At 42.6% G+C, this 14,248-nt stretch overlaps 1 protein-coding gene across 1 annotated transcript in view; it reads right to left on the bottom strand.

Moving 5' to 3' along the window:
• Nucleotides 1-14,242, bottom strand: part of ROCK2 (Rho associated coiled-coil containing protein kinase 2) — a 157,356-nt gene extending 143,114 nt beyond the window's left edge. Inside the window, exon 1 of the mRNA XM_015416412.1 lies at nucleotides 13,785-14,242. Coding sequence (XP_015271898.1) covers nucleotides 13,785-13,946 — 162 coding nt within the window. The 5' untranslated portion in view covers nucleotides 13,947-14,242. The remainder of the gene's footprint in view (nucleotides 1-13,784) is intronic.
• Nucleotides 14,243-14,248: the final 6 nt, after the last annotated feature.

The raw sequence follows: 14,248 nt of genomic DNA, 5'->3' as shown, positions 1-14,248 counted from the left end.
GGCCTAGGGTTGCCATTGCCAACAAAGTCAAATTGATGCAAAGGAGGACAATTCCTAAAAATTTTCCAAAACACTACTCTGTTGATACATTGCAACACTTTGAATTTGCACCAGAGCTTTAAGAGCTCTCCAGCTGTCACCTGGAGACTGGCAACAGCTTGTTTGGAGGGTGGGGAGTATGGCATTGTATCTGTCTGAGGTCCCCCTCTTCCTCCTCCTCCTCAGACCCCACCCTCAGCAGGCTTCATCCCTAAAATATCCTGGAAGTTTCCAACCTGGAGTTGGCAACCCTATGTCCTTTCCAGGCAACCATCAGCCTACCTTTATCTGCCTGTCTGTCTTCAGGTTTACACACACACACCCAGCCTCTGCCTAGGGAAAGGGCAGTCTTTCCCTGCAGTGGGAACCAAAGCAGCTGACATCATTTTCCTCTCCCCCGTATGATCTGTACAACTACCCTATGAGGTATGTTAAGGTTGAAAGTGTGTGAATGGTGCATAATCCCCCAGGCAGCTTTTAAAACATGAACCTGGGACCTGCACACCACCAGAATACAGCAGGTTCCATATGCAACTGACATTCCAACTGCCTTGCGGGGAGGGGGGTGAGTTTGAGGTGTGGAATGCAGTGAAGTCCAATCAGCTTCCATATGCAAAAGACCTTGAAACGCTGGGCGGGACTGCACAAAGCAGCCAGTCAACCCAGCCAGCGTCTTCTGACTGACAGTTCAAGCGTCCATACACTAAAGGTGTGCATTTGGAACGTTGGAGCCGACTATGGCTTTATATATAAGGGAGAGATAGCAGTATGCACATTCAGCCCTCACAGCTCAGCTCTACAGTAAACACAGCACTGAACTGTATTTGGTTAGCTCTAGTTCACTTGCTCCTATCTTCCTAGTATTATAGAATTCTGGCTAATTAATTGAGACCAGCACTGTATACACTCTTCTAGCTTTGAAGAGACAGCAGCTCTTTCACACTAAAAGATGCAGGAAGAGAAGATTAATCAACAGAGTTAATTGGCAATTTGCTTCTCGATTATTTATTTATGTGGTTGCTCTAGTCTAACCTCAATTTCTTCATCCTTTCTTCCCCTCAATAGTGTCAATTATGTTCTTTAGGACAACAGAAGCGCCAATGGCATACAATCAATCACAATCAGAGGGACTTGCTAGGGAAATGCTTCTTTGTTCACCTCTGCCTTGGTGCATATTGTGGAAGTCAGGAATTGGTACTGAACTTACTGATCTATACTTCAATATGCATATACTTTGTGTTAACCTCATTCCTGTGGCCACATCCACTTTTCATTATTAATGACAATTCTCTCAATTTCATCAGATTATTTAATAAATTTTTACAATTACATTACTCTCCATTTTTCTGAGCTCTTCCAACCATGTATGTAATTCTCTATCAGCTGCACGTATATCTGAACTGTTCCTTTAAATTCCTTATTCCATTATTACTCATGCTTATTTCCTTCAAAATACATTCCAAGACCAAGAGCTGAACCAGTTTGCTTTCACCCCAACCATGAAGGCACCCAAACCATGAAAGTTTATACTCACAGAATATGAGTAGTTGCCCAAGTAACTGTTAGAATCTTAAAATTCCTCAACAGGAAGAACCTGGAAAATGTTCAGACTTTAGCAGACAGAAACTATGGGATCAGTCTGTGGATGTAGGAAAGCAACCTTCTGCCTTGGTTCATCTGCAGACTAGTAGTGACCTATACAAGAATGTTGTGAAAGCTAAACACAATGAACACTGAAAATCACTCAAACCGAAAATTACTGTATGAATTATTACCATCCACCAGTCCAGATACAACAATATGCTATGCATTCTGATGTCACAAACAGTCGCTTATGTTATATTTCTAATGATTTCCTAAAAATAGTATCAATATGCTTCCATCCATGTATTTAACGTACATCTTATTTTTTCCATTTGTTTAACTGTAATAGTTTTCTCAGGACAGCCTACTTATCGCTTCATAAATTATATATTTCCACATACAGCCGGCATCATGGTGGATAAATGGAGTGTCTTTCAAATGATACTATGATCTTTGACTATCAAAGCCATATCCAGAATAGCAATTCAATTTTTTTTTTAATTTAAGCACAATTTCCCCAATGCTGTTTAATAGCTACATGCGCCACCTCTCCCAGCTGGTTCAGAGTTTTGGGCTTGGGTATCACCAACATGCTGATGACACCCAGCTATATTTGCTGATGGGTGGCCACCCAGACTCCACCTTGAAAAATCTGGCCGAGGGTTTAGAGGTCGTGGTGGGATGGTTGAAGCAATGCTGGTTGAAGCTGAATCCAACTAAGACAGAGGTTCTATGATGGAGTGCCTCTGACACGAGTGCCGACCTTCAGGAGTCTGGGAGTGATCTATGGAGGCCCAGATCACCAACGTTGTCCGGCGGGCATTTTTCCAACTGCACCAAGTCAGACAACTGGCCCACTATCTGTCTCGCCCCAACCCTGCCACAGTAATCTATACAATGGTCACCTCCAGGTTGGATTATTGTAACTTGCTTTACATACAGCTACCCTTGAAACAGAACCAGAAGCTGCAACTGGTTCAAAATGCAGTGGTACGGGTCCTTATGGGGACCCCATGGAGGGCACACATACATCCAGTGCTGCGCAAACTGCACTGGTTGCCAGTGGAGCACCGGATCAGATTCAAGATTTTGGTGCATACCTTTAAAGCCCTAAACGGTCAGGGACCTATGTACCTTTGGGACCACCTCTCCCAATATGTTCCCTGAAGGGATTAAGATTAATAGACAAGAATCTTCTGGTAGTCCCCAGCCCCAGAGATATCTGGCTGGCCTTGACCAGGGCCAGAGCCTCTTCCACCCTGACCCCAGCCTGGTGGAACTCTCTGCCGAAGGACATTCGTGCCCTGTCTGACTTACTAAAGTTTCACAAGGCATGTAAGGCAAAGATGTTCTGTCAGGCCTTTGGTTGAGACCAGCAACAGATCCTTACATCTGCTTGGCACCTTCCCCACCATGACTGAATGCTAGCACTGCCATCTTGTTTTAAAATGTCTTTCAGGGTTTAAATGTTTTGAATGTTTTTAATACTGAATTTTAATGGTTTTAATTGATTTGATAATGTACTGAATTAATAGTTGTAAACCGCCTTGAGCCCCACGCAAGCGGAAAAGGGTGGTTAAGAAATCTAATTTAATTTAAAAATTTAAATAAATGTACCTCACTTATAGTCAGTCTTTCTTACTGAGACTCAAGGCAAGATTTAATTTTTCAAACAAAACTTTAACTGCAACAGGAGGCATTGTGTGGAGGATCAGACCCAGAAGTTTCACTCTCACACGGACTGTAGTTAACATCTAAACTAGGTCCCTCAAAGCTACAGAAGATGAACCTCTTAATAATTATGGGAAATTCTGAAGGCTTTTCTTATAGTGATGACATTTGTCACAAAATACATATAAATAAAGCACACAGTTTACCTATTTCAAACCTAATTAAACAGAAGCATTGGAACTTACTGTGAGGGTTCCTTCTACCTGAGGAAGGGAGGCTATCTTAGCATGGGTAATTCCCACCAATCAAAGAAGCGGGTCTTCATTTCAAATGAAGTGGGGGGTCACCCTACCCTTCAGGTGTTCTGCAAGCCATAAAATAACTTCTCCTAAAACTCAGAGACAAAACTATACAAAGGTATAAAATGCCAGGTAAATACTGCACAGCTCTGAATTGAAGAGCTACTAAGAGAGAAGACTGGAAGACCATTAGCAATGTAATGGTAATATATATAGCCAATGCAGGGTATCTAAGTAATGGTATATGGAAAATGCCCAGGTGGTGATTCTACTAGTTACCTCAACTGAGATAATGGTGACAAGGAAATGCAATGGCTACTACTCTAGAATAGTGAGCTTTTCAAAACTAGGGTTGACTTGGATAGACAATACTTTGTTAACGATCTTCAGTATTTTTGTATATTCTGACTTTAACCTATAGTTAGTTCACAATTTGTGTTTTGTAATTTTGTAACATGAAATTGAGCCAACTTCAGAGGACGGTGGAAGACTGGAAGGCCTGGCGTGATCTGGTCCATGGGGTCGCAAAGAGTCGGACTCGACTGTGCGACTGAACAACAACAACAAATTTTGTAACGGCCATTGGCTAATTATAATAAACTTAACTGAAGCTGACAAGGACAACACACCTGAGTCATTAGCTACTCATCTGGATAGGAGGAAAGATTTGGAGAAAAATTTCCTAAATGAGAAAATTTCCTAAATGAAACTTTTTCTCAAGAAGAAGCTGTAGCAGTGTATCTGAAACCAACATCCACCTCCAATTTCAGTGGCGCCTCTCCAGGAAGTCTGTGCAATGCAAATAACAAGGGAGACTGCCCAGGAAGACAGGCCACTGGTTGTTATGGAGGTATTGGGGGTTAAAATACCCCAGAGAGGTAGGGGTGCTAACTAGTGAGTTATGCGGCACCTGAGGTGGAATTACTACTTTCCTCTTAAGGTGCCAGCACTTGATGGACTGTTCAGAGACAGCATAGGTCTCTCCTCCTACTCCCTGCTCTAAATGGGTTAGAAAGATCCATGATTCACTGTTAGACAACCACATTCCTGTCAGGAAGATTATTGCCTAAGGTTGCATGGTGGCACAGACTCACGCCCAGCTTCGGTCTAGGGGCTACCATTGCCTTTTCCTTCCTGAAGAGGAAGGAGGGAGGGGTGAGTGAAAGAAAAGGAAATTAAACTAAGATTTATGCCACTGGCACCCTCTAGAACAGGGGTGTCAAACATACAGTCTGTAGCCAGATCCAGCCCCATGAGCCGTCGGCTCCCTCCTTCTTCCTACTCCCTGCATTGCAGCTCCTTTTGTCCAGTCTCTCCTATTTCCTGCTACACAGAGGAGAGAAAGAAAGCCAAGCCTCCCTTCCCTTGATTGGATGAGGGCTCCCCCCTCCTCTGGGGAGGGAGGGGGAGGGAAAGAGCCAGAGAGAGAAAGAAATGGGATCCCATAGCATTTTTAAGACCAGCAATGTTTTATTCCAGGTATAAGCTTTTGTGTGCAAGCACACTTCTTCGGGGGGGGGGGAGGATCCAGGGAGGGCAGGGCAGAGAGAGACAGAAAGAGAGAGAGAGACACCTGTGGCATTTGGAGTGATCCCCCTTTCCAGTTCTAAAAGATAGGGGGAAAGGAAACCTAACAGCATAGCTTGCAGTCTTTATTAGTAAAAGAGAACAAGAGGCCAGGAGCACCTTTGAGACTAACACACATTTGTGATGGGATGAGTTTTCATGTCACTGCTCACTTCTTCAGACACAGCTAGAATGTCAGTCCATCTGTCCTTATATCACAAGGTGGATGGGTTCCCATTATGTATGGCTAAATGTGGTGCCTTCCATGGAGATAGATCAAGATGGGCAGCTGTGTTAGTCTGTCTGTGGCAGCAGAAAAGAACAAAAGTCCAGGAGCCCCTTAATGACTAAAAAATTAGCAGCAGGGTAGGAACTTTCATCGTTCCATGCAAAACTGGCCATGATAAAGGACAAAAATGGTAGGGACCTATCAGAAGCGGAAGAGATTAGGAAAAGATGGCAAGAATACACAGAAGAACTATACAAGAAGGATCTAAATGTCCTTGACAACCACAACGGTGTAATCACTGACCTTGAGCCAGACATCCTGGAATCCGATGTCAAATGGGCCTTAGAAAGCATTACTAACAACAAAGCTAGCGGAGGTGATGGTATCCCAGCTGATCTATTCAAAGTCTTAAAAGATGATGCTGTTAAAGTGCTGCACTCAATTTGCCGGCAAATTTGGAAAACACAGCAGTGGCCACAGGATTGGAAAAGGTCAGTATACATTCCAATCCCAAAGAAGGGCAATGCCAAGGAATGTTCAAACTATCACACAATTGCACTCATTTCATACGCTAACAAGGTCATGCTAAAGATCCTACAAGCTAGGCTTCAGCAGTACGTGGACAGAGAACTTCCACAAGTACAAACTGGGTTTCAAAGACGTAGAGAAACTAGAGATCAAATTGCCAACATTCGCTGGATTATGGAGAAAGCAAGAGAGTACCAGAAAAAGATCTACTTTTCCTTCATTGACTACGCTAAAGCCTTTGTGTGGATCACAACAAATTATGGCAAGTTTTTAAAGAGATGGGAGTACCAGACCACCTCACATATCTCCTGAGAAACCTGTATAAGGGTCAAGAAGCAACAGTTAGAACAGGATATGGAACAACTGATTGGTTTAACATAGGAAAATGAGTACAACAAGGATGTATATTGTCCCCTTGCTTATTTAATTTATATGCAGAGTACATCATGCGAAATGCCAGCCTGGATGATTCAGAAGCTGGAATTAAGATTGCTGGGAAAAACATCAACAACTTCAGATATGCAGACGATACCACTCTAATAGCAGAAAGTGAAGACGACCTAAAGAGCCTCTTGCTCACAGTAAAAGACGAGAGCACAAAGGTTGGCTTGAAACTCAACATCAAAAAAACTAAGATCATGGCATCCAGCCCCATCACTCCTTGGCAAATAGCAGAAGTCGTGGAAGCAGTGACAGACTTCACGTTCCTGGGATCCCAAATCACTGCAGATGGTGACTGCAGTGATGAAATTAAAAGACGCCTGCTCCTTGGGAGGAAAGTGATGACAAAACTTGACAGCATAATAAAAAGTAGAGACATCACCCTGCCAACAAAAGTCCATATGGTCAAAGCAATGGTATTCCCAGTGATACTGTATGGCTGCGAGAGTTGGACTATAAGGAAGGCCGAGCGCCGAAGAATAGATTCTTTTGAATTATGGTGCTGGAGAAGACTCTTGAGAGTCCCCTGGACTGCAAGATCAAATCAGTCAGTCCTAAAAGAAATCAACCCTGACTGTTCCCTGGAAGGCCAGATACTGAAGCTGAAGCTCAAATACTTTGGCCACCAAATAAGAAGGGAACACTCACTGGAGAAGAGCCTGATGCTGGGAAAGACTGAAGGTCAAAGAAGACGGGGACGGCAAAGGATGAGATGATTACACAGTGTTATCGAGGCAACGAACATGAATTTAAGCAAACTCCGGAGCACGACGAAAGACAGGAGTGCTTGGCGTGATGTGGTTCATGGGGTCACGAAGAGTCGGACTCAACTGTGCGACTGAACAACAACAAGGAGCTTTCATGAGTTACAGCTCACTTCTTCAGATACAGCTGGAATGTGAGTCCATCTGTCCTTATACCTGGGACAGCGAAGTGATTCAGACACCAAATTACAAGAATAGGCATTGGTAATGAGAGAAAAAACCTAGGTCTCAATTCAGACCAGGAGGATGCATAGTCTTGAGCTTCATTATCAGCTGCAATTTAGCAGTCTCTCTTTCTAATCTCCCTTTGAAATTCTTTTGTAGGGGAACTGCTATTCTTAGGTCAGCAACTGAATGTCCTGGAAGGTTACAATGTCCCCCCCACTGGTTTCTGAATAGCAGTAGAAAGAATAAGAGTCCAGTAGCACCTTAAAGACTAACAAAATTTGTGGTAGGGTATGAGCTTTCGTGAATCACTGCTCATTTTTTAGACTTATTTCTACTTATTTTTGCATCCTTTTGGACTGAATCCTCTTGTACCAAATTGAGACCTAGGTTTCCTGTCTCATTACCAATGCTGATATCTCCATGCCTACTACCTCTCTGCATATCACACCTAATCCAATCACACCTGCTATTGCCATTTTGCATCTGAAATCATCTATATAAAGGTTATATCTCTGATCCTTGTGTTACATTTTATGGCACATATCGCCTTGTCCGACAAAGTGACATTTATGTCAGATCTGGCCCTCATAGCAAATGAGTTAAACACCTCTGCTCTAGAAGATGCTGGTGCTACCCCCGCTAGTAACAACATAAATGCCTCCATTTTGCTTTACAGAGCCACCTAGCTATCTGTAGGAAGGGGCAGCTAGTGAGGTACTGTGGAGCCCTTGAGCATTCAGGCTCCCTCCTGTATGTGTCACATCTAGGAGACATAAGCATGGGCCTGTGGTAGATGCTGTTGAAGATCTGGTACCATTATGCACTCCCTTGTTGCAAGGATTTTCCTGTCAAAACGAATCCTCTTCTTCCCCATCTAGGCCACGTTATGCCCAGCTTTGCCATCCTACCATGCATCCAGCACAGCATCACAGTTAGAGGAAACGGACCCAAGTACTTCTGGCTCTCTGCAGTTGCCTGCACTTCTGCTGCCAGCTACTCCACTCCTCAGAAGGGAAGGGGAGCATGAGGGAAGGCAGAACAGAAGAAAAAAATTACACAAAAGAAGCAAAGAATAGGTTGTGGAAGCCCGCTCCGGAGCTCCCACCCAAAAAAAAAAAACCCTGCTCCAGGGAGGAAACAATGAGGAGTAGGGTGACACCCACGGCTGGGGATACAAAGTGTGAAACTAACACTTGTCTCCTTGACTGATTGGTGGGAACCATACTAAAGTGCACACCTCACCCCCCTCAGAGTGAGAATGTTTACTCCTACAGGGCTTTGCCAAAACAAACAGCATTATTTGTCTCTATCTAACGTTAAAACCCAACACTACATTCCCATGTACAGATGCTACAAATTATACAGTTGAACATCTCACACTAGGAAGTGTGGAAGTTGCCTTGCTCCCACAATGGGTGCAGTTGCAACCTCTAGCACGGTTGATTCAGAGACCTTGTGAGACAACCATCCAGTCACTATCTTGGGGCGAAGGAATGGCAGGGCTAGAGAGCTGGTAGTACTGTGCATGAAAACTAGCTTAAGATCCTAGGAGCTTAGGTTCCCCTGCACAGACACAAAGTAGTTTGGGGATCGGCAGCTTGAGGGCGTGGTGGGGTAAATATAAGTGGCTCAGATGATTACCTCACATGTAACTGCCAAAACCCAACAGATATATGTACATAACAACTACCAATAGGAATCAAGGGTCATAGAATCACATATTGTGTAGCACAGCCACTTATGTAGCATCTGGTATCAAAGTCCCTATAAAAGGGATAACTCAGATATTAAGTTTTTCTCCTTCATCATATAATTATTTATTCAAAACTAGCTATTATTATTACATTTATTTAAAACTAGCCATTTAACTTGCAGATACAAGCCTCAAGTCTCCCTGTATGTAGAACGGAGTAAACTGCTCACATATGAGTTAAGTAGTATAACCTCTAATCAAAGCATACAAGTAGCATTATATGTGTTGTAATGATATATTAAATATGTTCATGAAGAATCAATACAACATGTAAATTATCCTTGCAGAAATCTGTTACATCAAATACTATGGATTTACTTATCCAGTTTAATGGAACTTACTTTCAAGCACATACATTATTACAGCCACAGGTTCACTACTGCAAAAACAAACACAGCAACTTTTTCTGTTACAACTGCCTTGGAAAGCAAATGCTCAATGTGTTATTCACTACACCAGTTATTTTAATCTTCACAAATTGGGGGGGGGGGGGGGGAGAGACAATCTGTACAAAAATTACATTTATCTGTATTAAATGTATTGGAAAATATAGTTTCAAGAGACAAAGTTTTGAATTTTAGTGGCTTTGAAAATACCTAATGGCTACTGCAGTCAAAGCACAACACATATTTTTAACTGGTGCTAAAAGTCCTGAAGACAGGGCAGTAGGATTTCTGCCAGTCCCCCCTCCCCACATCAATTACTCCTGCTCCCTTCACAATTGTGTAGCATGGCATCTGATGGAAACTGATCACAATTAACACAAATTCAGGTTGTTCCAAACCTACTTTTTAGGAGTTTAAAATATAAAGCTTTGACAGCATGCACATGAGCACATGCACAGAGGTGTCTGCTTACTCTGACATCATTATAAACTATGGTAAAAAGAAAGTAATGTGTTGAATTCACATGGAAGATGAGAGACTGCACAGAGCAGCAACCTGCTCACCATCTCTTAATGTTAAGTAGGTAAAGGCCAACATTATACTATATCTGTAGTCCTTAAAGTACAGACCACAAACACATGTTCAAAATATCAGCTAAAATATGATATATTTATTAAACATACCACAAATACTTGGCTCCAAACATTTTAAAGCAATTTGAGTTAAAGGAAATACTATCTTAGGTAGACATTTAACGTGCCTTTGTTACTACACAGCTATTAGTGCTTAGTAAAGAAGCAACCCAAAACCAGCATTTCTGAATGTACACCAGGACAGCCCCAGAAAGCTGGTAACATCCACTCCATTAAAGAGACTGCTATATGGTGATGGTACTTTACAACTCAAGATATATGACCCATCTTTACTACGAGCAGGCTGATTAAAAAGCACTTCAACATTTACAGAGCTTTGTAGGGTTGGCTACTCAACTGATCATTCAATGTTAAGTACTTCTATTGTTTCACTGCAGTCATACAGTCAGAAATCCATGAATTCCTTTGGATTCCTTCTTCTCTTTAATCACTACAGGTGATAGTAAAGGTAGGTACAAGGGCTCCTAGCAGGAAATAAGGGGATGATCCAGCCACTCTGCCCACCAAAATCTGAAGCCTTACACAAAGCCTATGCGGATCTCTGGAGGAAGCTACCGTAGGCAAGATGGAAGCCTTCAAACTTTGTGGAACAGCATGGCTGGATGCACTTCAGGATACATATCTGTTAGACCACTGGTTTGATCAGGCACAGTTGTTGTATCTTGCCCAGCAGCCAAGTGTTTCACAGAGTGGCCAACCAGATGTTCCACCCCAGCACTGGTACTGCTCCCAACATGGTCACATCATGGCTAACAGCCACTGCAGTACCTATCTTCCACACAGGTGTCTCTTAAAAACAGCTCATTTCAACACCATATAATAACCATAGTTTAATTAAAACTGACCTTTTTTCTTTTATAATAGCTACCTGTGCTTTAATTTTAAAATAAAGTTTGCCACCGCATAGGTTATCACTGATAAAAACAAAGGACTAGCCACTTGGACCAAGCCAGTAGGAAAGCAAGAGACAAATTTAAGTGATTACTCTATAAACGAACTATGAAATCTCTTAACACTCACATACATATTTGCATACTTCACATAAAGGAATAGGTAATGGTAAAGGTTTCATACAACTGTTTAAAACCAGCTCTATTTCATTATAATAGTTTTTTTACAATTAATGTCTCTATTACAGTTTTAATAAATATTTAAATATATGGCCCAATTGTGTATTTATGATCAAATGAAAAATTCTATTGTCTTCCTTTTTTTGTAAAGCACTACTGAACTTAGAAAACTAGTTCATAAATTTTACAACCTGGGTTGCATTCCCATTAAGCACACTTGTTTAAAATAAAATTAACTAACACATACTGATTCCCATTGGATACATCCAAATCTACACAATTTCAGAAGCTGTCAATCAAGGCAAGATTTAGGAACCAATCCTAAACTTATTAGGATGAGTGTACAATCAAAAAAGGTTTTAAAACAAACCAGCAGCTCCAATTTCCACATAACTAATGAACAAGTTTACTAGCACTACAATGCACTAGTTTTCACTTCTCCCAACTGTCAACAAGTGCTCATGCATATTAAAATAGTCTTCCTTCTCCACACCATCCTAAAATGCAACAGAAAATGATTGCACAAATTATAAGAAATTCTATTGCCAATTTCATTTGACAGATTTGAGACAGGTTTCCTAATTTTAACAGGGTCAGTAGTTAACCTGAAATCCTTGTTTAAGATACTCACTAAAGATACACTAAACATGGAACATTTGAAAGTATAAATTATTTTCTGCACAAGACTACAATTCAACAAACCATGCTAGAAAGTTCCATCAGAATCAACTGGATTTCTATTCATATAACACGAGCTTCAAATCAAAGTACCAATTCATCCAAGGATCTCACACAAAAATTGTATGTGAATTTTTCATGGAATATATATGAACCATCTAATTGCATACAGTACACAAATGCAAAGTACTCACTACAATTCAATATATTTTGATTACTTATCTGATACTGATTAACACAATTATTCAGAAACACTATCAACTTATGAGCATGGATGTAAAGTGAACTTTTCTCATGCTAAAATTACTTTCATCAGTATGAAAATGGGTCAGTGCAATAAAAGTTCAACAATGTAACAATTGTGAAAGAGGGAAGTATGGAAAAATTCCACACAAGAATTAAGTATTTATCTGATATTTGCTGTTCAACTGTTGCATCATCATCATCATTAGGTGTTCAATTAGCCATAGGTCAAGAATTCCGCCAGCTAAAGAAGACAAAGACTATGAGATGGACAGTGGAGATGAGTGTTTTTGCTGAATACAAGCATCGTCTAGAAAAATATATTCTGCAATACTTCCAGCAACTGTCATTAATGTCGTCATTACACTATGGAGTGTCTTGTCTGTAACAAGCATATCACTACATAAGGCATCCCTACACCCTCCAGCACAGACATACATATACTGTTTAGTCAGTTCCTGTACTTTTGCCAAGCAGGACTGAGTCATTTTTGAAAATGACTCCAGCTGCTGCTCTCCCCCCTCCCCAAATGCCTGCAGGGAACAACTCTTGGAACAGAAACAAAAATCCCATTCCTCTTTCTCCCAAAGTACGCATGAAATTTCTGGCATTCCAAAATGCTATTTTCCTACAGTAGCAGATTGCTAACAGTGATGGGATACAGTCTTATATTTAGAATCAGAAAAAAAAATCATTTGTCTTTTCCTTAATGTATTCACCCCCTCCCACATATACTTAATTTCTCAATTCTCTTGACATAGTGCTTGCAGGCAGAAAGGCAACATTAGTCTCCCATTTAACAGAAACCAAGTTCACCAGGGAACCAAAGATAAGGGGTTAAAGATAATATCAAAGAACTATGGGCTAGCATCTGATTACAAAGAGAAGTTTCCAATATGAAGGTATTTAGGATCCTGACTCTGCAATCTTATGCAAAAATTTAAGTGGACTGGAGCATCACTACATACAACTGCCAGTCAGCAACTGCCATGGGGAGTTCTAAAGAGATTTGACTCCCAAGAAAATATATTCCCAAATGATAGGTGGGAATCTGTAACTTTCCCAGACTGAACAAACAAAAACTTGTTGTCACTATAGGAATTCTTTTCTCCTCCCTAAGCTCCTATTTGCAGATCCACATTTCTTCCTTACTGCCCCTTCCGAACTTTCTAGGGGGAAAAAAAATATTTCAACAGGCCCAGCTGAATACCACGCCAGCACTCTAGGTACACTGAAGAGGAAAGAGGGGAGGGGGTCCTAAATGCATCGCCCACCAATCAAATGACTGAATTAAAAATAAAAAAAAACCTCGCTGTTAAGAATTTTTCGAGCGGGGGAAGAAAAAAAAGGGTGGGTGGGAATTGTGTTTTAAACACACAGGCACAGAGGCGCCTTTTATATCCTAACGGAAGACTCTCCAAATCCACAAGTCGAGAAAGTGTACCGGTCGTCTGTCCGTCCCCCGCCCCCCCGGATCTTCCAAGCCAGAAGTGGAAGCAGGCTCTGTCCCCACCTAACCAGCACTTTCAGCCGTCCCAAAAACTCTAGAACCCAATTCTCCCCAATGCTAACCAACCCCCCCCCCCAAAAAAAAACCAGGCCCCAGTTCCCTCCCTCTTCAGCCTTCGCTCCCTCCAAACAAAGTCTCCCGCCCGGCCCCCTTTCTCCCGTTCTCTAAATGTCTCCCCAAGAATCCCACCCGCTCAACTCACCAGCAAACTTTCTACGTTGACCGGAGAGCGGGGATCCCGGATCATTGACTCCAGCTTCCTCTGGCGGCCCATAACGAACCCTTCGTCGGGGTCCGGCGGCGGGGAAACGGACATTTTCCCCGTCTGCTGCTGCGGCGGCGGCGGCGGCGGCTGATGGTTCATTCTCCCGCTCCCCGCGGGGCTCTTTTCAGCTGCTTCGTTCTCCTCTCGTCCTGCCGGGGCGCCAAGGCGAGGCGGGCGATGGCTGGCTGGCAGGCAGAAGCACGGGGAGGGAAGAGCAGCCAGCGACTGCCGCCTTCCGCCGCCAGCGCCGCCGGTACCCGCTTCAGGGCCTATTGAGCGGCTGCTGCTGCCGCCCCTGGAAAGAGGAGCCCTCCGCCACCTTGGGGGAAGCGGCAGACTCGCCGGCGTTCCTCAGCCCCGGCCCAGCTCGGCCGCCCTCCGGAGGAAGACAGGCCAGGGGC

Source organism: Gekko japonicus, unplaced genomic scaffold (assembly GCF_001447785.1).
Source record: "Gekko japonicus isolate JY-2015 unplaced genomic scaffold, Gekko_japonicus_V1.1 scaffold1597, whole genome shotgun sequence".
Classification (NCBI taxonomy): Eukaryota; Metazoa; Chordata; class Lepidosauria; order Squamata; family Gekkonidae; genus Gekko; species Gekko japonicus.
The sequence above is the reverse complement of the archived record's forward strand: the minus strand, read 5'-3'. Positions and strand labels throughout refer to the sequence as shown.